The 24,055-nt window shown below is 43.0% G+C and overlaps 1 protein-coding gene across 1 annotated transcript in view; it reads right to left on the bottom strand.

Moving 5' to 3' along the window:
• LOC132824441 (multiple PDZ domain protein) overlaps positions 1-24,055 on the bottom strand; it is a 381,408-nt gene that overhangs the window by 227,582 nt on the left and 129,771 nt on the right. Inside the window, exons 15-17 of the mRNA XM_060838941.1 lie at positions 13,011-13,157; positions 3,697-3,867; positions 1,535-1,618 (exon numbers count right to left, since the gene is read on the bottom strand). Coding sequence (XP_060694924.1) covers positions 1,535-1,618; positions 3,697-3,867; positions 13,011-13,157 — 402 coding nt within the window. The remainder of the gene's footprint in view (positions 1-1,534; positions 1,619-3,696; positions 3,868-13,010; positions 13,158-24,055) is intronic.

Here is a 24,055-nt window from a genome sequence, read left to right as displayed (position 1 = left end):
CTGCACTAAATTCATCTACAATAAAATCAGACATGAGTTTCTCCTTGCAAAACGGATAAACTCCATATTATATTCCAGCTGCTATGCTCTTTCTTATTCACAAAGCCTGTCCAAATCCATCCTACATCTTCCTCACAACACATTCTCACTTAGCTTCATACTTGCCATAAATTAATTTGATTCACACTTGAAAATCATCGGCGTATATTCTGAAGAGCCAACACCCCAACTACTGCTCATTACATTACCCCATTCACAGCCTGGCAATAGGAGAATGGCTAACAAACAGTAGGGATAAATAGTCAATCATTAATCAATGCCAGAACATTTGCTACTATCCCATGTGCACTTGTTCAATAAAGGTGGAATTAAACCACTTCATTAAAATAAACCAAAACTGCAGATAATAGAAATTTAACACAAAAACAGAAAGTGGAGAAACTCAGCAAGACTAGTAGCATCTGTGGGCAGAAAAGCTGAGGTTGAATTTTGAATCCAGTTATCCTTCATCAGAATCAAAAACAGTAAGAAAATGGTGGTAATTATGCTAATAATGGATGGGCCTATAGGGAGAAAAGGAGTCTAATAGATGGAGACAATGCCCACAGAGAGAGAAAGAGAAAAGCAGACAAAGGGATTGCTGATAAATTGGGACAGAGATAAATGCTAACAGGAATTACCAATGGTTGAAAATGACTGCTGTGGGAAACCCATGTTCAACAAGACTTGGCATGTGGGATTGGGTAACAAACCTGGAGGAAGGTGTTCACGCTCAAATTGTTAAACCCAAAATTAATTCCTGAGGACTGTTAGATACCTAGACAGAGATGTGGTGCTATCCTTCCAGGTTGTATTGAGCTTCACTGGAACACTATAGCAGACTTGAGGCAGAAATGTTAGCACAGGAACAGTTTTGTGGTTGGGCAACTAGAAGCTTAGGCTCATTTTTGTAGATGAAGTGGTGCTGTTCCATAAAAGCCATCACCCAGTCTGCACTTGTCTCCCCAGTGTCGAGGAGATGCTGAATCATTAAACAGACAAAACGGTAAGAAAAGCATGAAAACTTATTTTAATATGGGCATTTTTTCAACCAACTGAATGCTTTATCATAATCAGGTTTATTGAAGCCAGAACTGTACCATAATTTTAAATGGAATTTGCTAAATGCATGAATAGAACTGATTTTAAATGCAAGAGAGGAAGATGAATTGGCCATGCTAAATTGCCCGTAGTGTTAGGTAAGGGGTAAATGTAGGGGTATGGGTGGGTTGCGCTTCGGTGGGTTGGTGTGGACTTGTTGGGCCGAAGGGCCTGTTTCCACACTGTAAGTAATATAATGTAAGTAATCTAATCTAAAGATCAGTTCAGTGGACTGAAGCTGACAAGTCTAAATGAACAGCTTCCTCTGGAATCAGGTATGATGGCTAAATGGTTTCTTCCTATACAGGAACAGGAATGACCTTATGCGGCCTGAACCAGACATTTACTAAAGTGGATACTAACAAACTAAAATTAAACACACAAACATCCATACCTGTAAAAATCCATGGGCAAGAATTGATTCTGCTTGATCCTCAATCCAAGCTAGAGGTGCCGATGAAGGAAGAAATTCCAATGGCTACAAAATAATTGCATTATAATCAGCTGAATTGGCGATCACAATTATTGTTTCTTATGTGCATAAAATGCAATCTGTGAAAGTTCATAATTTGGCAATTTTACCTGAGTCTTCAAAAATATGACCCACTGAATGTTGGAATAAAACGAAGTACATATTTGTGACATCCTCTAAAACGTGTTTAGTCAGGGAGACAGGATAAAGTTACAGAAAAGGCTGGAAAACTTTGGCAGGTCAGACTCTGAGATCAACTGTCTGTAAATGGAGGCCTTTACTATGGTCATAAAAATGGAAATGGTTACTGCTTTCCTTGCTCTCTCTTCAGAAGCTGCTTGACCTATTGAGCTTCCTGAAAGCATTTTCTGATCCTATTTCAGATTTCCAGAATACACAGTATTTTGCTTTTGAGACATTTCTGAATTTAGTTTCTAACTTGATAAATTTATAGAATGGAACTCTCACATTTAGTGAGAGAAAAAGAGAAAAATTAAGATCAATTTTCCAAATAAAAATACATTTATGGTCCAAACTTGTCAACATAATAGTAAATATTTACTTCAATGTATAATTTTAGGTAGGTGGATTACTTGGTCAACTGAGTACCACATGAAACTGAAAAGTTAGCAAGACAAGACTTTTATGTGCATCCAATGGTGCTTTATTTATTCACAGTAAAATGATCTTAACTGCTGCTCCAAACTGAAGTGTGGGGAAAAAAAACCTCTTCTCTCCTTTAATGTCAGCAGCAAGCGGAGTTGTTATGATGCAGGGACTGCAACCTCCGTAAATAACCTCTCAGCACTCAACACGACATAGGCAATAAAAAAAATGAGGCCATTCCTTGAAGACTGCAAAAGCTGCTTCTTTACCAAAAAAGTCTGAACATAAGTTCCTCAATCTCAATATCTCAATGCCAGAATACAGAATTTAGGTCAGTTTTTCAATAAGCATATACAGTTAATCCAAGTTTGTAAGCAAGAGCACTTTGTGCACAACAGCACTAGAAGTACAGAAACAGTCCAAAATGATTAGAAATAATCGTCAGCAAGAGAATGCTGGATTAAGTAGTCTTTGCATTCAGCTTAATCATATAAGCAATGCGATCTTTACTTTTCCAGTTCATACAATGTTTAAAGTTAAAAATCACACACCAGGTTAGTCCAACAGGTTTATTTGGAACACTGCTCCTTCAACAGGTGGTTGTGGACAATAAGATTGTAAGAGACAGAATTTACAGCAAAAGTTTAGAGTGCGATGTTACTGAAATTATATATTGAAAAGATCTGTATTGTTTGTTAAATCTCTCATCTTTTAGAATGATCATGTTGGTTTCAGTTCTTTCATAGGTAAATCGCAAAACTTTTTTTTAGAAGTTACATTCTCGAGTGAACTTTAACGATTGGTGTCATGTCAGCCCAGATAATGTATTGAAGGTGTTAGCTTCCCTGTGTGAGGCTGTCTGTGCCACAATGGTCAGACTGATTCTAATCTTAAAAACGGATTTACAGCATCTTACATGGATTCATGGAGTTTTTGAGCAAAGTAAAATATAATTCTACAAGTACAAATTCACCCCACAAACTTATATGTGTATGTTGGGAGTTAGTGTGTGTTTGTTGTTATGTGTGTTTGAGAGAGACTGTGTGTGTGTGTGTGTGTGTGTGTGTGTGTGTGTGTGTGTGTGTGTGTGTGTGAGAGAGAGAGAGAGAGAGAAAAGGGGTATAAGCCTCTGAGAGGGTGTGTATGGGAGTCTATGTGTGAGCATATGAGAGAGGGTCTGTGTGACTGTGTCTGTCTGTAGGAGTGTCTCTCTCTCTCTCTCTGTAGTAGTGCGCATGTGTCTGTCTGTCTGCGTCTGTGTATATAGTGCAATGGGGTGACCTGTAGTGTGACATGAACCCAAGGTCCCAGTTCTAAGCAAATCATGCCATGTTTAGAGTTTGATAACAAGTGATCTGTTGTGAGGCACGTAAAACAGAAATCAGTGCAAAGTAAATAGTTGTTGTGTGGAAAAGCTTGTGAAGGTTTCTTAACTAAAGTGCAAACAAGTTGACTGGTAGATGCTACCACTACAATACCTCCTCTATTGTCTGAATGGGCTCTTCTGCGGAAACCATATGATCTACATCAGTTTCGTTCTTGGGCTTCAGGATTGGACGGCAACAGACCATGGTGACACTAACAGGCAAGTCTTTTAATATACTGACAACATCCTTGTGGCTCTGACCAAGGAGTGGTATTCCATTCACCTAAAAAAAAAGCAGAACCAAATTAATTCTACAATAAATACTTAGCTAAATATATATAAACATATACTTATAAATTGTTTTAATATATAGAATCCCCACAGTGTAGAATCAGGCCATTCCGCCCAACAAGTCCACCCCAACCCTCTGAAGAGTATTCCACCCAGACCTATCTCCCTACTCTAAGCCTGTAACCCTATATTTTCAATGGCTAATGCACCTAACCTATATTTCCCTAAACATCATGGGTAACTTAGCATGGCCAATCCATCTCACTTGCACATCTTCGCACTGTGGGAGGAAACTGGAGTACCCAACAAAAAACAGTGCAGACATGGGGACAATGTGCAATCTCCACATAGACAGTCACCTACGGCTGGAATCCAACTCGGGTCCCTAGCATTGTGAGGCAGCAGTGCTAACCAGTGGGTCACCCTATGTTAACTGGAATACTAATACTTATATTTTTATCTTAGTTATCTGAATTTATTCAATAATTTTTAAGCTATGTTCAACAAGTTTAATATTTAAAACATTAATATTTAAAACAATCAACTGCAGGAAGGCCAAATGCTAAACTGCAAGGATATTGATGGTGTGATATTGCCAGAGAATTTAGCCCAATTAATCAGAGATCACAAACACACAGATCGGCCTGAGAACTGACAAGGATTTATTTAACAAACAGTGATATCATGGAAGAAATTTGACCCCACTGAAACCATAAATAACAGGCTGTTCAGAAGGAACCACAGCTTCTTCCTGAACAGAAAAAACAGTGGAGTTTATACCCTTACAACAATGAAGTGAGAATTATGAGACAATGGTGTGAGTTGTATAACAAAGAGAAACAAAATTAATTCATTTGAAAAGATTCAAGTGTCCGGTATCTGACAATGATTTTCTTAATTGAAAAGAAGATTCCGATCCTTGGCTGGAGTAGGTGTTAGTGGGTTTCAACCTGGTATCAATATGTTAGTATTGTTGAGGGGGCAAGTGAAGTACCCCTGGTGCCTCCTTGTCTGGGCACCCTTTGTGAAGACTCAACTCCTAGTGGGAGTGGTTGTGCCCTAAGGATATTAGAGATGGTTGGGCTATTGTGAAGTGGGAGGCTCATTATCAGTTAATCTGAAGAAGTTTGTTCTCTTGGTCTGGGGCTGGATGAGTCATGTCCTGAGGTTTGTGTGATGTCTGGGGTGGCTGGTTTGGCCAATTTGAGGCATTATGGTTAGACTCTGTGGCTAAGCAACATTTTTGCGTTGTCTGTTTTGTGACCATGTCATGGGAGGCCAGGACTCATATTTTCACCCATAGGTATAAATAATTGTTCCGTTTAAATTGGAAGGTATGCTGCCCATTGAAATAAAGACTGAGCCATTTAGATTCTCTGTACTTTTGGATACAGAGGGAAAAAAAACTGTTTTAAAGCTGTTAAAAATAAGGAAACGAGTATTTAGCTTTCGAAGGGATGAAACACCATTTCAAAAAAACGTGCTTTGTTACAAAGTATGTGACAAAGCCACAAAGACGAGACTACATCAATTCATTCTTCCCTCCCCCATTTAACTAGAATTTTCCATAACCATTCAGCAATTTTTAAATTTATAACTTATTCTATTAGATTAAACTCCACAATTTAAACATTTTAAATAATGCATCCGAGATCACATTATCTTTTACAGCAACAGTAATAATCTTTACATTAAATGGCAAAAACAACAGACTCCATCAGTATGGTCTTGTATTTTGAATTTTAAACCATTTACTAATTGTCAGTTGATTCTGGTCAGTGTAGATGAATGTTTCTTTGCTATTATGATAGATGTAGGCTTTTGAGCGTTGAAGAGCCACTAACAATCTCAAAGTCTCCTTTCCTATGGTAGTGTACTTTCTCTAGTACAGTTAGTTTCAGTGAAGACTACTCTATTGACTTCTAAATTAGATTAGATTACTTACAGTGTGGAAACAGGCCCTTCGGCCCAACAAGTCCACACCGACCCGCCGAAGCGCAACCCACCCATACCCCTACATATACCCCTTACCTAACACTACAGGCAATTCACCTGACCCGCACATCTTTGGACTGTGGGAGGAAACCGGAGCACCCGGAGGAAACCCATGCAGACACGGGGAGAACATGCAAACTCCACACAGTCAGTCGCCTGAGGCGGGAATTGAACCCAGGTCCCTGGTTCTCTATATGTAACTCATATAGTTGCAATTTGAATACCTAAGTCATTAGCATCAATTGCCATTTTAGAAAGGTTTGGAAAAATTAGAATACCTTCAGCTTCTCCTAGGTTGTCAGTCAAGTATTCAACTGACGTACTTCTTTCCTTAAGATTGTTAAAGAAACACAGTTATTTCCAGAAAGCTACACACAAGTTATCGGAAAATTCCAGACTCTTATACATCTTATGATCCCACATTGTGTTTTAGGGACAGGGTATTTTATTACATCTTTAACTTTTGTTTTCTGGGCAAACTTGGCCTTGAGTTTAAAAGGGGACAGAGGGAAGGGGTTCCTGGATGAAGGGGGACCCCCCCCCCCCCCAAGGGAGCACAACAGGGCCAGATGGAGGGGGAACAGATTGCCAGAGGTAGCAGCACAGATGTATATAGTTAAGAGGGAGTTACCCAGAGTCCTCAGCATTGAGTTTGCACTCCATGAAGACTGATGGCATCATGTTAAACACAGGAAAGGAAACTGCCTGCTGATTACCATGCAACCTCCTCACTCAGCTGATGAATCAGGACTTCTCCATGTTTTACAACACTTGCAGGATGCCAAAAGTACAAAATGTGGTTTCAAAATCTAGGTTTCAATGGCTACCACCAAGCAGTATTAATCAGGAAGATTGGGTCGTAAAGGACAAAACTGTGAGACTGGATCTATAGCAGGTGATGAGGGAACTAACAAGAGGAAAAACATACTTTACCTCATCCTAACCAATTTGCCTGCTGCAGATGCATCTTTCTATGACAGTACAGGTAAAAGTCACCATTGCACAATCCTTGAGGACATGAAGTCCCATCTTAAAATGAAAAATACATTCCATTGTGTTATATGTTGTGTTGTCACTGTACTAAAACAGCGCTGAAAATGTGTTGCTGGAAAAGCGCAGCAGGTCAGGCAGCATCCAAGGAACAGGAAATTCGACATTTCGGGCATAAGCCCTTCATCAGGAATCAAGGGCTTATGCCCGAAATGTCGAATTTCCTGTTCCTTGGATGCTGCCTGGCCTGCTGCGCTTTTCCAGCAACACATTTTCAGCTCTGATCTCCAGCATCTGCAGACCTCACTTTCTCCACTGTACTAAAATAGACTTGGACAGACTTCAAACAAATCTAGCTATTTAAAACTAGACATCCATGAAATACTGTGGGTTATCAATAGCAGCAGAATCATACTCCGATACATTCTGCAACCTCATGGTTCAGCATATCCCATATCCTACATTCTCCCATTACCATTAAGCCAGGAGATGAACCCTGATTCAATGGAGAGTGTAAGGGGGTGTGCGAGGAGCAACACTAAGCATACCAAAAAGATGTCAACCTGGTGAAGCTACTAACAGATCTACTTCTATGCCAAACAGCATAAGCAGCAAGTGATAGGCAGAGCCAATTGATGCCACAACTAATGGATCATATCTAACCTGTGCAGTCCTGCCACAATCAGTCAACTATTTACAGTCCTGTAAATAGTTTGTTTCATAATGAGGAAATGACCTATCGTTGCAACTGAATTGCAATTAACAAGTCAAAATTCCACTGCATTTTCTGCAAAGTCTGTACAGACCTGTTTTGTACTTGTTTTATTTATAAATTATGAATAAAATATATTTTTGAAATAGAAAAGGGCTATCAGGAGAGCGCTGATTGCTAAATAGTAGGTAAAGTCAAGTAAATATTTATGACTTTTCTCACATATTTTGTTAGATCATTTTGCGGTTCATAGTTTCTAAGGACTTCATTTTGTAATAAAAAGGATCAGTTTTTTAAAAAAAGGCCCTTGAGAAATTGCTTTCATTTGATATTCAACATCTTATAAAAGGTTTACATTAAAAGGGGTAAGTCTTGATAGGAGAGCCCTACGCCACGCTCCTCCTGCTCAATAAGGGAAGCCAGGCACATTTCCAGTGCTCTGGACCAAAATGTGTGCAGCAAGTGTCTCTAGCTGCAATTTCTGAAAGCACATTTTTCAGAGCTGGAGCATTAGCTGGGAACAATGTGGAGCATCCACAAAGCTGAGAGAATTATGTATAGCATGTACAGAGAGAAGTGGTCACAACACAGGGTAAGGTTCTACAGGCAAAGAGTGAATAGGTGTCCATCAGGAAGTGTAAAGGGAGGAAGACAATGCAGGAATCACCTGTGACCATTTCTCTGTACCACTTTCGATATCACTGAGGGGAATGGCTCCTAAGACAAAAACTGCCAAATTGCCTAAGCCAAATCTGTGGCACCACAGTTGGCTCTGCTCCAGAGAAAAGGGAGAAAAAGATATGGAAATCCAGGAGGTATTGAGGATTCAATTTTAAAGGGAATATACAAGAGTTTATGTGGCTGTAAACAAGACTCCAGCGTGGCAACTTGCCTCTGTGGTGCTTGGGCCAAGGATGTTTCAGAGCAGCTCCAGGACATCCTGGAAAGGGAGGGTAAACAGCCAGTGATGGGGTACACAGTGATATCAATGACATAGATTTGTTAAAAAGTAATAAGGTCCTAAAAGTAGAGTAGAATTATGAAGCAAGGTCAAAGTAGGATCTCAAAAAAAGGTAGTGATCTCAAGATCATTAACAGTGTCACGTGATAGTTAGAGTAGAAATAGTAGGCATATATCAAACATAGAATCACAGAATCTCTACAGTGTGGAAATAGGCCATTCAGACCAACAAGTCCACACTGACCCTCCAAACAGTAATTCACCCAGACTGACACCCCTGCCGTATCCCTACAGGCCTGCCATTCCCACGGCAAATCCACGTAATCTGCACACCCTTGGACACTATGAGCAATTTAGCATGGCCAATCCACCCAACCTGCACATCTTTGGACCATGGTAGAAAACCTGGAGCACCTAAATGAAAACCACTTAGACATGGGGAGAATGTACACAGGTAGATAGATGTCAAAGGCTAGAATTGGGTCCCTGGCTCTGCCACAGCAGCATTAATCAGTGAGTCACTGTGCCACCCTCAGTCAAATGATTACCAGGGCTAAAGTGATAGTGTAAGGGAAGAGTTTCAGGTTCCTGGCATATTGGGACCAGTACAAACTGGACAGGTTACACCTGGGCAGGACCAGGACTGATGCCCAAGGGGAAGCAATTGCCACAATGGTTGGGAAGGACTTAAAGTAAAATGGCAGGGGAATGGAATCCATGCAAAGAGTCAGAGAAACAGAAACCAAGGACAAGTACAAAAAACAAAGGGAAAAAAACTGATGGACAGACAAATCAAAGAACAGATGCAAACAAGGTCACAATAAAAAGAAAAAAAACAAGAAATGTTAAAAAAAAACAGGGTTTAGGCTTTGCACCTAAATGCATGGAGCATTCAAATGGATGAATTAATCACACTTACACATCTAATTGGGTGTTATATCGTTAAGATTAACAAGACATGGCTGTTGGTCACGAGAGATGAGAACTAAACATCAATGGGTATTCAATGTTAAGGGAGTACAGACAAAAAGGAAAAGGCGGTGGAGTTGCATTATCAGTTAAAGACAATATTAAAAACAATACTGAGGAATGATATTATTTCAATGGCTGTAAATTGAGAGAGGAGACCTGGATGCCCTAATACACCAAATGCTGAAAGCAAGCTGATAGGTTAACAAGGTAGTAAAGAAAGCAAACTGTCTGCTGATTTTCACAGCATGGTAATGTTGCAGTTGTACAAAAGAGGTATTGTTGGAGTTGTACAGAGTGTTGGTCAGGCCAAAACTGAAGTATGGTGCACAGTTCTGGTCACTTCACTACAGGAAGGATGTGATAGCACTGGAGGACGTGCAGAGGAGGTTCACCAGGATGTTGCCTGGGATGGAGGAATTGAACTACAAGGAGAGACTTGATAGGCTTGGATTGTTTTCTTTAGAGCAGAGAAGATGGAGGAGACACATGATTGAGGTGTGTAAGATTATGAGTGACATGGACAGAGTGAACAAAGAGCAACTGTTTCCCTTGGCTGAGGGATCAATCACAAGAGGGCACAGTTTGAAGGAAAGGGGCAGGAGACCCAGGAATTTTTGTCACTCAGCAGGTGATGGAAATCTGGAATGCACTACCAGATAAGGTTGTGGAGGCTGGAAACTTTACAACCTTTTAAAATAAAAATTTGGATAAATACTTCAAATATCATAATATTCAAGGATATGAGACAAGTACAGGAAATTAGGATCAGCAAACTTTTAATGATAGTTATTTTGGTGCAGACTAGATGGGCTGAAGATCCTTTTCTGTATTCTATGAATCTATGATTTGATACAGGAATAAGGGTATCTATCTAGCTGCAGTTATACAGGGTATTGTATGCCAGCTGCAAATGTGTTGCTGGTCAAAGCACAGCAGGCCAGGCAGCATTGTATGCCAGACGTAGAATACTGTGCAGTTTTGGTCTCCCTTATTTGAGAAAGCATGTTCTTGCTACATAGGGAGTGCAACAAAGGTTTACCAAATTGATTCTTGGAATGGCACACTGACATAGAACATAGAACATAGAAGGATACAGCGCAGTACAGGCCCTTCGGCCCTCGATGTTGCGCCGACCGAGTCCTACCTAACCTATACTAGCCCAATAACTTCCAAATGCCTATCCAATGCCCGCTTAAATGAACATAAAGAAGGAGAGTTCACCACCGATACGGGCAGGGCATTCCATGAACTCACAACCCGCTGTGTGAAGAATCTACCCCTAACATCTGTCCTATACCTACCACCCCTTAATTTAAAGCTATGTCCCCTAGTAACACCTGACTCCATTAGCGGTAAAAGGTTCTTAGTATCTACCCTATCTAAACCCCTAATCATCTTATACACTTCTATCAGATCTCCCCTAAACCTTCTCTTCTCCAATGAGAACAGCCCCAAGTGCCTCAGCCTTTCCTCATACGATCTTCCTACCATTCCAGGCAACATCCTGGTAAACCTCCTCTGCACTCGTTCTAAAGCTTCCACATCCTTCCTATAGTATGGCGACCAAAACTGCACACAATACTCCAGATGAGGCCTCACCAGAGTCTTATACAACTGCAACATGACCTCAGGACTCCGGAACTCAATTCCTCTACCAATAAAGCCCAGTACACCATATGCCTTCCTCACAGCACTATTTACCTGGGTGGCAACTTTCAGAGATCTGTGTACATAGACACCAAGATCCCTCTGCTCATCCACACTACCAAGTAACCTACCATTAGCCCAGTAATCCATCATCTTGTTATTCCTACCAAAGTGAACGACTTCGCACTTAGCTACATTGAATTCCATTTGCCACATTTCCGCCCAGCTCTGCAACTTATCTATATCCCGCTGTAACCTACCACTTCCTTCCTCACTATCCACAACTCCACCGACTTTTGTGTCATCCGCAAACTTGCTTACCCAGCTTTCAAGTCCTTCCTCTAGATCATTTATAAAGATAACAAAAAGCAATGGTCCCAAAACAGATCCTTGTGGTACACCGCTAGTAACTGCGCTCCAAGATGAACATAATCCATCAACTACTACCCTCTGTCTCCTTCCAGCCAGCCAATTCCTAATCCAAACCTCTAATGTATCCTCAATGCCATACCTCCGAAGTTTTAGCATTAGCCTACCATGGGGAACCTTATCGAACGCCTTACTAAAATCCATATACACAACATCTACTGCTTTACCCTCATCCACTTCCTTAGTCACCTTCTCAAAGAACTCAATAAGGTTTGTGAGGCACGACCTGCCCTTCACAAAACCATGCTGGCTATCCCTGATCACGTTATTCCTACCCAGATGTTCATAAATCTTATCCCTTACCATTCTCTCTAAGACTTTGCCCACCACTGAAGTCAGACTCACTGGCCTATAGTTACTAGGGCTATCCCTACTCCCTTTCTTGAACAATGGGACCACATTCGCTATCCTCCAGTCCTCTGGTACTATTCCCGTTGACAATGACGACATAAAAATCCAGGCCAATGGCTCTGCTATCTCCTCCCTAGCTTCCCATAGGATCCTGGGGTAAATGCCATCAGGCCCAGGAGACTTATCTATATTCATCCTTTCCAATATTCCCAAAACCTCTTCCCTGCATATTTCCAGGGCATCCATTCTAATTATTTGTGATTCCATATTCACATCAGCAACAGTGTCCTGTTCCTGAGTGAATACTGATGAAAAGTACTGATTTAATGTCTCTCCAATCTCCTCCGCCTCCACACACAACTTCCCACTACTATCCTTGACTGGACCGATACCTACCCTAGTCATCCTTTTATTCTTGACATACCTATAGAAAGCCTTTGGGTTTTCCCTAATCCTACCAGCTAAAGACTTTTCATGTCCCCTTCTCGCTTTTCTTAGCTCCCTCTTTAGCTCCTTCCTGGCTACCTTATAACTCTCAATCGCCCCTACTGAACCTTCACGCCTCATCTTTACATATGCCGCCTTCTTCAGAGAGAGATTGAATTAGTTCAGAAAGTCTTCACTGGAGTTTAGGAAAATACGAGTGGGGACAATCAAGTAGAAACCTGTAAAATTTAAACAGGAATTGGACAGCTTAGATGCAGAAAGGATGTTCCTAATGGTGGGAGAGCCCAGAATCAGGTGTCATTGTTTAAGGGTTAGGGGTAAACCTTTTAGGACTGAAGAAATGTCTTCAATGGCGAGCTTGTGAAATTCATTTCCACAGGAAGTGGTTGTGCATTTTCAAGGAGGTAGATATAGCTCATGGCTGAATGGATCAGGAGATTTTGGGTCGGACGGGGTGAGGGGAATGGTCATGATCATATTGAATGGTGCAGCATGCTTGGACAGTTAAATGGCCTACTCCTGCACCTATGTTTCTACACTGTTTTTCAGCCATACTCAAATAAAATACCTGAAATTACAAAAAATAAGGAAAACAAACAATTTATGTGATTCAAGCAAAATTTAATATTACCTCTAATAGCTCATCTCCACTATAGAGTTTCCCATTACATCCCACAGGTCCCTCCGGGAGAATGGAACGTACATAATGATGTCCAACAGCAGCTTCCAAACTTATACCAAGGCCACTACTTTCACTGAACTTTGTTACTTGAGTCACCTAGAACAAAGGTATAGCACAAGCCATTATTTTTGTTATCTTCAAGAAATTCCAAGCCAAAAGTGAATGATTGAAACTAATTAATGTTGTAAAAATTGTAACATTTTAGAATATTAGCACAACTAGTTGTCTATGCTTTGGGTGTCAAAAGTTTTGATGACCATAAAGCCAGTCATTTCTTCACTTTTAGCTTCTTTAAATTATTTTTATCATCTAGATAACTTCATTAACTATGAATAATAGTTCAAAAAAATTACCATAAGGAGCATATCATCTCCAATATCATGAACTTACATTGTAATGTTAATTAACAGATCTCTAAGATACTTCACAGGAATGTAATAGAACATAGCATAGTACAGGCCCTTCAGTCCACGATGTTGTGCTGAGCATTTATCTTAATCTAAGGTCAACCTAACCTACATACTGCTCCATTTACTGCTTCCCATGTGCTTGTCCACAGTCACTTTAATGCTCCTAATGTCTCTGACTTTACAACGATTGCTGGCAACGCATTTCACGCACCCACTACTCTCTGTGTAAAGAACTCACCTCTGACATCTCCCCTATACCTTTCGCCAATCACCTTAAAATTATGACCCCACATGACAGCCATTTCTGCCCTAGGGAAAAGTCTCTGACTATCTACTCCATCTATGCCTCTCATTACCTTGTACACCTCTATCAAGTCACCTCACTTCCTCTTCTCTCCAGTATGAAAAGCCTTAGCTCACTCATAAGAAAAGCCCTCCAATCCAAGTAGCATCCTGGTAAATCTCCTCTGCACAATCTCTAAAGTACCTACATCCTTCCCATAATGAGGCAATCAGCACTGGACAAAATAATCCAAGTGTGCTCTTACCAGAGTTTACAGACATGCAGCAAAACCTTGCAGCTCTTAAACTCAATCCCCCTGTTAATGAAAGCCAAAATACCATAAGCCTTCTTAACAATGCAATCAACTTGGTGACAACTTTAAGGGATCTATGTACATGGACTCCAAGATCCCACTGTTCCTCTACACTGCCAAGAATCCTATCTTGAACCGTATTCAGCGTTCAAATCCAACCTTCCAAAATGAATCACTTTGCATTTATCCAGGTTGAACTCCATCTACCACTTCTCAGCCCAGTAAAGGATGTTGCTAGGGTTGGAGGATTTGAGCTACAGGGAGAGGCTGAACAGCCTGGGGCTGTTTTCCCTGGAGTATCGGAGGCTGAGGGGTGGCCTTATGAGGGGCATGGATAAGGTAAATAGACAAAGTATTTTCCCTGGGGTCGGGGAGTCCAGAACTAGAGGGCATAGGTTTAGGGTGAGAGGGGAAAGACATAAAAAGAGACCTAAGGGGCAACTTTTTCACGCAGACTGTGGTACGTGTATGGAATGAGCTACCAGAGGATATGGTGGAGGCTGGTACAATTGCAACATTTAAGAGACATTTGGATGGATATATGAATAGGAAGAGTTTGGAGGGATATGGGCCAGGTGCTGGCAGGTTGGACTAGATTGGATTGGGATATCTGGTAGGCATGGACAGGATGGACCGAAGGGTCTGTTTCCATGCTGTACATCTCTATGACTCTGTCTCCATTTTGACAAAGCGGCGAGGAGAGAAGGTGAGGTTAAGCGGGGGCCGCCGGGAAGGGTAAGTTTTCCCACTTCAAAAGGGGCTTACCTCGGGAGTCGGGCCTCCGTTTTGACAGAGAGGCGAGAAGAGAAGGTGAGGTGAAGCGAGGGCTGCCAGGAAGGGTAAGTTTTCCCGCTTAAAAAGGAACTTACCTCGGGAGTCGGGCCTCCATTTTGACAAAGCGGCGAGGAGAGAAGATGAGGTGAAGTGAGGACTGCTGGGAAGGGTAAGGGAGTAATTTATATTTGGGCAGTGGCCAAACACGTGTAGTATCTCCCTCCCGCTCCCCTCCTCTGTGCAGAAGAAAAAGATTCTGTAAGGTAAGGCTTTTATTTTTTTCTTATTGCTCTTTTTCATATATTTAAGTGCATTGTTTGATTTTAGTTAGTTCATATAAAGCTAAGCTTACAATGGCAGAGGACCTCAGACACGTGGCATGTGCCTCTTACTTGATCTGGGAGCTTTGGAACATGTCTGACGTTCCTGACTCGTAAACTTACAAGAAGTGTGTCCAGCTGAAGCTCTTGTGTGACCGCATGATGGTTCTGGAGCTGCAGGTGGACTCACTGAGGAGCATCCAATATGCTGAGGAGGTCGTGGATAGCACATTTAGTGAACTGGTCACGCCGCAGATTAGAATTGCTGAGGGAGACAGTGAATGGGTGACCAAAAGGCAGAAAGAGTAGGAAGGCAGTGCAGGCGTCCCCTGTGGTCAACTTCCTCCAAAACACGTATACTGTTTTGGATATTGTTGGGGGAGATGGCTCACCAGGAGAGGGCAGTTGTCCAGTTCATGGCACCGTGGCAGGCACTGCTGTTCAGAAGGGCAGGAAAAAGACTCGTAGGGCCATAGTCATAGGGGATTCTATTGTGAGGGGAGTAGATAGGTGATTCTGTGGCCGAAAACGGGACTCCCGAATGGTATGTTGCCTCCCAGGTGCTCAGGTCAGGGACATCACTGATCGGCTGCAGAGCATTCTAAAAGTGGAGGGTGAACAGCCAGTTGTCTTGGTGCATATAGGTACCAACGATATAAGTCAAAAACAGGTTGAGGTCCTGAAAGAAGAATTCAGGGAGCTGGGAGAGATTAAAGAGGAGGACCTCAAAGATAGTGAGCTCGGGATTACTACCCGCGCCAAGTGCTAACCAGCGTAGAAATGAAAAAAATAGGCAGAATGAATACATGGCTTGAGAGATGGTGTAAGAGGGAGGGGTTCAGATTTGTTGGACATTGGGACCGGTTCTGGGGAAGGTGGGACTATTACAAAATGTACAGTCTACATCTGAACCAGACCAGAACCAATGTCCTTGGGGAGGTTTTGCTACTGCTGTTGGGGACTGTTTAAAACTAATGGGGCAGGGGACTGGGAACCAGAAAAGAAAACAAGTAGGCAGTGAGATGGAGACTGGAGACTGTAAGATACATGAAGATAGCATTAATAAAGGGAAGAGTAGGCAGAGCGCGGATAAGCGCAAAAAAACAGGTGGCCTGAAATGCATCTACTTTAATGCAAGGAGTATAGTGTGTAAGGCAGATGAACTTAGGGCTTGGATTGGTGCCTGGGAGTATGACGTTATTGCAATCACAGAGACTTGGTTGAAGGAAGAGTATGATGATTGGCAACTAAATGTTCCAGGATATAGATGCTTCAGACAGGACAAGGAGGAAAGTAAAAAGTGGTAGAGGGTGTGGGGGTGGGGTTGCATTGCTGGTCAGCGATGATATCACGGCTGTGCTAAAGGCGGACATTATGGAGGTCGTGGGTAGTGAGGCATTATGGGTGGAGCTGAGGAATAAGAAGGGTGCAGTTATATTGTTGGGGCTGTAATACAGGCCTCCCAACAGTGAGCGTGAGATAGAAGAACAAATAGGTAAACAGATTATGTAAAGATGTAGAGGCAATAGGGTAGTGGTGATGGGAGATTTTAAATTTTCCAACATTGACTGCGATACACTTAGCGTCAGAGGTCTGGATGGGGTAGAATTTGTAAGAAGCATCCGGGAGAGTTTTCTAGAGCAGGATGTCAATAGTCCAATGAGGGAAGGGGTCATATTGGACCAGGTACTGGGGAACGAGCCAGGACAGGCAACAGAAGTTGCAGTGTGGGGATTTCTTTGGGAACGGTGACAACAATTCTGTAAGTTTTAGAATACTTGTAGATAAAGATGAGAATGGTCCAATGGGAAGAGTACTAAACTGGGCCAACGCCAATTATATCAAAATTAGGAAGGAGCACGGAAATGTGGATTGGACACTGCTATTTGAAGGGAAGTCCACATTTGAGATATGGGACACTTTGAAAGGTAAATTAAAGATAGTGCAGGATAGGCATGTGCTGGTGAAGGCAAAAGATAGGAAGGGCGAGATTTGTGATCTGTGGACGACAGGAGAAATTGTACGACTAGCCAAGAGGAAAAGAGAAGCGTACATAAGGTCTAGGCAGCTAAGAACAGAACAGGTCCTGCAGGAATATCGGAAGAGCAGGACAAGTCTTTAACGTGGAATCAAGCGGGCTAAAAGGGGTCATGAAGTAGCTTTAGCAAAAAGAATTAAGGAGAATCCCAAAGCATTTTATTCTTATATAAGAAGCAGGCGGGTAACTAGACAAAGGATTGGACCACTAAAGGATAATGAAGGAAGGCAGTGTGTCGAACCTGAGAGAATGATTACTTTGCATCAGTGTTCACTGTGGAGAGGAACATGATCTTGAGATTAGAGATAGAAGTTTGATTAGTCTGGATCACGTTGGAATAAGTAGGGAAGACGTGTTGGGTAGGCTAGAGGTTATTAAGGTGGACAAATCCCCAGGACCGATGGGATCTATCCCAAGTTGCTGAGGGAGGCGAGAGAGGAAATAGTTGGGGCCCTGACAGATATCTTTGTGACATCCTTAAATACAGGTGAGATGCCAGAGGACTGCAAGATTGCTCATGTTGTCCCCCTGTACAAGAAGGGTAGTAGGGATATTCCGGGTAACTACAGACCAGGAAGCCTGACGTCGGTGGTGGGAAAGTTGCTGGGGAGGGTACTGAGGGATAGGATCTATTTACATTTAGAAAAGAATGGGCTTATCAGTGATAGGCAACATGGTTTTGTGCGGGGGAGATCATGCCTTACCAACTTAATAGAGTTCTTTGAGGAAGTGACCAAGTTGATAGATGAAGGAAGGGCTGTTGATGTCATATACATGGACTTTAGCAAGGCATTTGATAAGGTTCCCCATGGTAGACTAATGGAGAAAGTGAAGTCACATGGTGTGCAGGGTATTTTAGTTAGACAGATAAAGAGCTGGTTGAGCGACATGAGACAGAGAGTAGTAGTTGAAGGGAGTTTCTCGAAATGGAGAAAGGTGACCAGTGATGTTCCATAGGGGTCAGTGTTGGGGCCACTGTTGTTTGTAAGATACATAAATGATCCGGAAGAGGGCACTTCTGGTATGATCAGCAAGTTTGCAGATGATACAAAAGTTGGTGGAGTAGCAGCAAGCATAAGGGACTGTCAAAGAATACAGGAGGATATAGATAGACTGGAGAGTTGGGCGGAAAAGTGGCAGATGGCTTTCAATCCAGACAAATGTGAGGTCATGCATGAAGGCAAGACTAATTCTAGAGTGAATTATACAATGAACGGAAGTGCCTTGGAAAAAGTTGATGGGAAGAGAGATCTGGGAGTGCAGGTCCATTATACCCTGAAGGTTGCTGCACAGGTGGATATAGTGGTCAAGAAGGCATATAGCCGGGACAGGGTATTGAGTATAAGAGCTGGCAAGTCATGTTAAAATTGTGCAGGACATTGATTCGGCCGCATTTGGAATACTGTTGTCACCACATTACCAAAAGGATGTGGTCACTTTGGAGAGGGTGCAGAGAACAAGTATACCGTTTTGGATACTTGTGGGGGGGATGACTTACCAGGGGCAAGCAACGAGGTTCAGGCCTCTGGCACGGAGCCTGGCCCCGTTGCTCAGAAGGGTAGGGTGGAGAAAGGTAGAGCAATAGTTCTTGGGGACTCGATAGTGAGGGGTTAGACAGACGGTTTTGTGGGGGCGACAGGGACTCACGTTTGGTATGTTGCCTCCCAGGTGCAAGGGTACGTGATGTCGCTGATCGTGTTTTCCGGGTCCTTAAGGGGGAGGGGGAGCAGCCCCAGATCGTGGTCCACGTTGGCACCAACGATATAGGTAGGAAGAAGGGTGAGGATGTCAGACAGGCTTACAGGGAGCTAGGTTGGAAGCTCAGAGTTAGAACAAACAGAGTTGTAGTCTCTGGTTTGTTACCCGTGCCACGTGATAGAGAGTCAAGGAATAGGGAGAGAGAGCAGTTAAATGCGTGGCTACAGGGATGGTGCAGGAGGGAGGGATTCCGGTTTCTGGACAACTGGGGTCCTTTCTGGGGAAGGTGGGACCTCTATAAAAAGGATGGGCTACACCTGAACCTGAGGGGCACCAGTGTCCTTGGGGGGAGGTTTGCTAGTGCTCTTTGGGAGGGTTTAAACTAACTCCGCGGGGGCATGGGAACCAGGACTGTAGCTTTAGGGTACAGGACCTTGAGTGTAGGGAGGTTAGGAATAATGCAGCGATCTCTAAGGAGGGTGCCTGTAACCAGAAAGGAGGATTGAAGTGTGTATACTTCAATGCCAGAAGTATAAGGAATAAGGTAGGTGAACTTGCAGCGTGGGTTGGTACCTGGGACTTCGATGTTGTGGCCATTACAGAGACGTGGGTAGAACAGGGACAAGAATGGCTGTTGCACGTTCCAGGGTTCAAATGTTTTAGTAGGATCAGACATGGGGGTAAAAAAGGGGGAGGCGTGGCATTACTTGTCAAAGACAGTATCACAGCAGTGGAATGGACGATGGAAGAGGACTTGCCATCTGAGGTAGTTTGGGCTGAGGTTAGAAATAGGAAAGGTGAGGTCACCCTGTTAGGTGTTTTCTACAGGCCTCCTAATAGTCCTAGAGAAGTAGAGGATAATATTGCGAGGATGATTCAGGAAAAGAGTGAAGGTAGCAGGGTGGTTGTTATGGGGGACTTTAACTTCCCAGATATTGACTGGGAGAGCTATAGCTCGAGTTCATTAGATGGGTCGGTGTTTGTACAATGTGTGCAGGAGGGTTTCCTGACACAATATGTCGACAGGCCAACAAGAGGGGAGGCTATATTGGATTTGGTTCTAGGTAATGAACCAGGCCAGGTGTTAGACTTGGAGGTAGGTGAGCACTTCGGGGACAGTGACCACAACTCGGTGACTTTTACTTTAGTGATGGAGAGGGATAATCGTGCGCCGCAGGGCAAGAGCTATAGCTGGGGGCAGGGAAATTATGATGCAGTGAGGCATGACTTAGGTTGTGTGGATTGGAAAAACAGGCTTCAAGAGAAGAACACTAATGAGATGTGGGGATTGTTCAAGGAGCAGCTACTGCGTGTCCTCGATAGGTATGTACCGGTCAGGCATGGTGTAAAGGGCCTTGTGAGGCAGCCGTGGTTTAGTAAGGAATTGGAGTCCCTTGTGAAAGGGAAGAAGGCGGCATATGTAAAGATGAGGCGTGAAGGTTCAGTAGGGGCGATTGAGAGTTATAAGGTAGCCAGGAAGGAGCTAAAGAGGGAGCTAAGAAAAGCGAGAAGGGGACATGAAAAGTCTTTAGCTGGTAGGATTAGGGAAAACCCAAAGGCTTTCTATAGGTATGTCAAGAATAAAAGGATGACTAGGGTAGGTATCGGTCCAGTCAAGGATAGTAGTGGGAAGTTGTGTGTGGAGGCGGAGGAGATTGGAGAGACATTAAATCAGTACTTTTCATCAGTATTCACTCAGGAACAGGACACTGTTGCTGATGTGAATATGGAATCACAAATAATTAGAATGGATGCCCTGGAAATATGCAGGGAAGAGGTTTTGGGAATATTGGAAAGGATGAATATAGATAAGTCTCCTGGGCCTGATGGCATTTACCCCAGGATCCTATGGGAAGCTAGGGAGGAGATAGCAGAGCCATTGGCCTGGATTTTTATGTCGTCATTGTCAACGGGAATAGTACCAGAGGACTGGAGGATAGCGAATGTGGTCCCATTGTTCAAGAAAGGGAGTAGGGATAGCCCTAGTAACTATAGGCCAGTGAGTCTGACTTCAGTGGTGGGCAAAGTCTTAGAGAGAATGGTAAGGGATAAGATTTATGAACATCTGGGTAGGAATAACGTGATCAGGGATAGCCAGCATGGTTTTGTGAAGGGCAGGTCGTGCCTCACAAACCTTATTGAGTTCTTTGAGAAGGTGACTAAGGAAGTGGATGAGGGTAAAGCAGTAGATGTTGTGTATATGGATTTTAGTAAGGCGTTCGATAAGGTTCCCCATGGTAGGCTAATGCTAAAACTTCGGAGGTATGGCATTGAGGATACATTAGAGGTTTGGATTAGGAATTGGCTGGCTGGAAGGAGACAGAGGGTAGTAGTTGATGGATTATGTTCATCTTGGAGCGCAGTTACTAGCGGTGTACCACAAGGATCTGTTTTGGGACCATTGCTTTTTGTTATCTTTATAAATGATCTAGAGGAAGGACTTGAAAGCTGGGTAAGCAAGTTTGCGGATGACACAAAAGTCGGTGGAGTTGTGGATAGTGAGGAAGGAAGTGGTAGGTTACAGCGGGATATAGATAAGTTGCAGAGCTGGGCGGAAATGTGGCAAATGGAATTCAATGTAGCTAAGTGCGAAGTCGTTCACTTTGGTAGGAATAACAAGATGATGGATTACTGGGCTAATGGTAGGCTACTTGGTAGTGTGGATGAGCAGAGGGATCTTGGTGTCTATGTACACAGATCTCTGAAAGTTGCCACCCAGGTAAATAGTGCTGTGAGGAAGGCATATGGTGTACTGGGCTTTATTGGTAGAGGAATTGAGTTCCGGAGTCCTGAGGTCATGTTGCAGTTGTATAAGACTCTGGTGAGGCCTCATCTGGAGTATTGTGTGCAGTTTTGGTCGCCATACTATAGGAAGGATGTGGAAGCTTTAGAACGAGTGCAGAGGAGGTTTACCAGGATGTTGCCTGGAATGGTAGGAAGATCGTATGAGGAAAGGCTGAGGCACTTGGGGCTGTTCTCATTGGAGAAGAGAAGGTTTAGGGGAGATCTGATAGAAGTGTATAAGATGATTAGGGGTTTAGATAGGGTAGATACTAAGAACCTTTTACTGCTAATGGAGTCAGGTGTTACTAGGGGACATAGCTTTAAATTAAGGGGTGGTAGGTATAGGACAGATGTTAGGGGTAGATTCTTCACACAGCGGGTTGTGAGTTCATGGAATGCCCTGCCCGTATCAGTGGTGAACTCTCCTTCTTTATGTTCATTTAAGCGGGCATTGGATAGGCATTTGGAAGTTATTAGGCTAGTATAGGTTAGGTAGGACTCGGTCGGCGCAACATCGAGGGCCGAAGGGCCTGTACTGCGCTGTATCCTTCTATGTTCTATGTTAAGGCTTACGAGGATGCTGCCTGGTATGGAAGGTGCTAGCTATAAAGAGAGGTTGAGTAGGTTAGCTTTATTTTCATTAGAAAAAAGGAGATTGAGGGGGGATCTGATTGAGATTTACAAAATCATGAAGGGTATAGACAGGGTGGATAGAGATAATGTTTAAGGGGGATACACAGGGCAAGTACTTCACACTGAAGGTGGTGGACGTCTGGAATGCATTGCCAGCAGAGGTGATAGAGGCAGGCACGGTAGATTCGACCGGACAGATGCATGAGTAGGTTGGGAGCAGAGGGATAGATACTTAGGAACTGACCGACAGATTTAGACAGTACATTTAGACTGGCTCAGGCTTGGAGGACAGAAGGGCCTGTTCCTGGGCTGTAAATTTTCTTTGTTCTTTGACAAGATAAAGAACAATGTGTTGTTGTAGCCTGAAACAGCCCTCGATATATTCTACAACACCACTGACCTTTGTGTCATCGGCAAACATATAAACCCACCCTTCCACTTCTTCATCTAAGTCATTTATGAAAACTACAAACAGTAGAGGCCTAAGATTAGATCCCTGCGGGTCACCACTGGTCACTGACCTCCAGGCAGAATACTTTCCATCCACTACCACTCGCTGTCTTCTTTTGTTATCAATCAAAATTTAATGGTGAGCCACATAAAGAAGTGCTACAGTACAGAATTTAAAAAAGCGATTTAAAAAGTTTTTTAAAAAAAATGTTAAAAGGACATCAAGATCGCACGGGAGAACGCAAGACTAGGACTCAGGCAGCTGAAGACATGATGTCTATGGTAGAGGGACTGAACTACAGGATATACAAGAGACCAGATTTAGAGTAGTACACATTGAGATTTTTAAAATTAAGGTGTTACCAGACTGGCAGTCAACTTAGGATAATAAGCACAGTGCACTGGATGAAAGGGTCTTTAGATTACTTACAGTGTGGAAACAGGCCCTTCGGCCCAACAAGTCCACACCGACCCGCCGAAGCGCAACCCACCCATACCCCTACATTTACCCCTTACCTAACACTACGGGCAATTTAGCATGGCCAATTCACCTGACTCGCACATCTTTGGACTGTGGGAGGAAACCGGAGCACCCGGAGGAAACCCACGCAGACACGGGGAGAACGTGCAAACTCCACACAGTCAGTCGCCTGAGTCGGGAATTGAACCCGGGTCTCAGGCGCTGTGAGGCAGCAGTGCTAACCACTGTGCCACCGTGCCGCCCAGAGTCATGGTGCAAATTAAAATATATAATAGAACTTTGGAACAGTTAAACTTTATGAAGGACAGAAGATAGGAGGCAAACCAGAAGAGTACTGTAATAGTCAAATTTAGATAATGGAAGCAATGATGAAGGTTTCAACCGATGATGAGTGTGGCAGGAATAGAGATGCATGATACTATAGAGCTGGGTACAGGCAATCTGGATAATACAAGAAAAAAAGTGACCAGAATGTCATATCAGAGTCAAGTAGATCACTATTCAGAGTCTGGTTCAACCTTACACAGTCACCAGAGAAAACGATAGAGCTGTTGACTGATGGAGGGAGCATGTAGTGGGGACTAAAGTCAATGGGACTGAAATTGGTTTATTCCCACAAAAACATAAAAACAGGTTTGGAGGGAATTAGCAAACAATTTTTACAGTGTGTCTGATCATAAGGGTTGCTGGATGCATAGACTGTCTGTATGAAAAGCCAGCCTCAGTGTTAACACACTCCTAGCTGTTTAAAAAAACCCTGAAAACAAAATAGGCCCCATTTTTCCCCTCTCTCTCACCCACATACCCTTT

The sequence above is a fragment of the Hemiscyllium ocellatum genome, chromosome 2, assembly GCF_020745735.1.
Source record: "Hemiscyllium ocellatum isolate sHemOce1 chromosome 2, sHemOce1.pat.X.cur, whole genome shotgun sequence".
NCBI classification, from domain to species: Eukaryota; Metazoa; Chordata; class Chondrichthyes; order Orectolobiformes; family Hemiscylliidae; genus Hemiscyllium; species Hemiscyllium ocellatum.
This window is presented reverse-complemented; position numbering and strand designations above follow the sequence as displayed.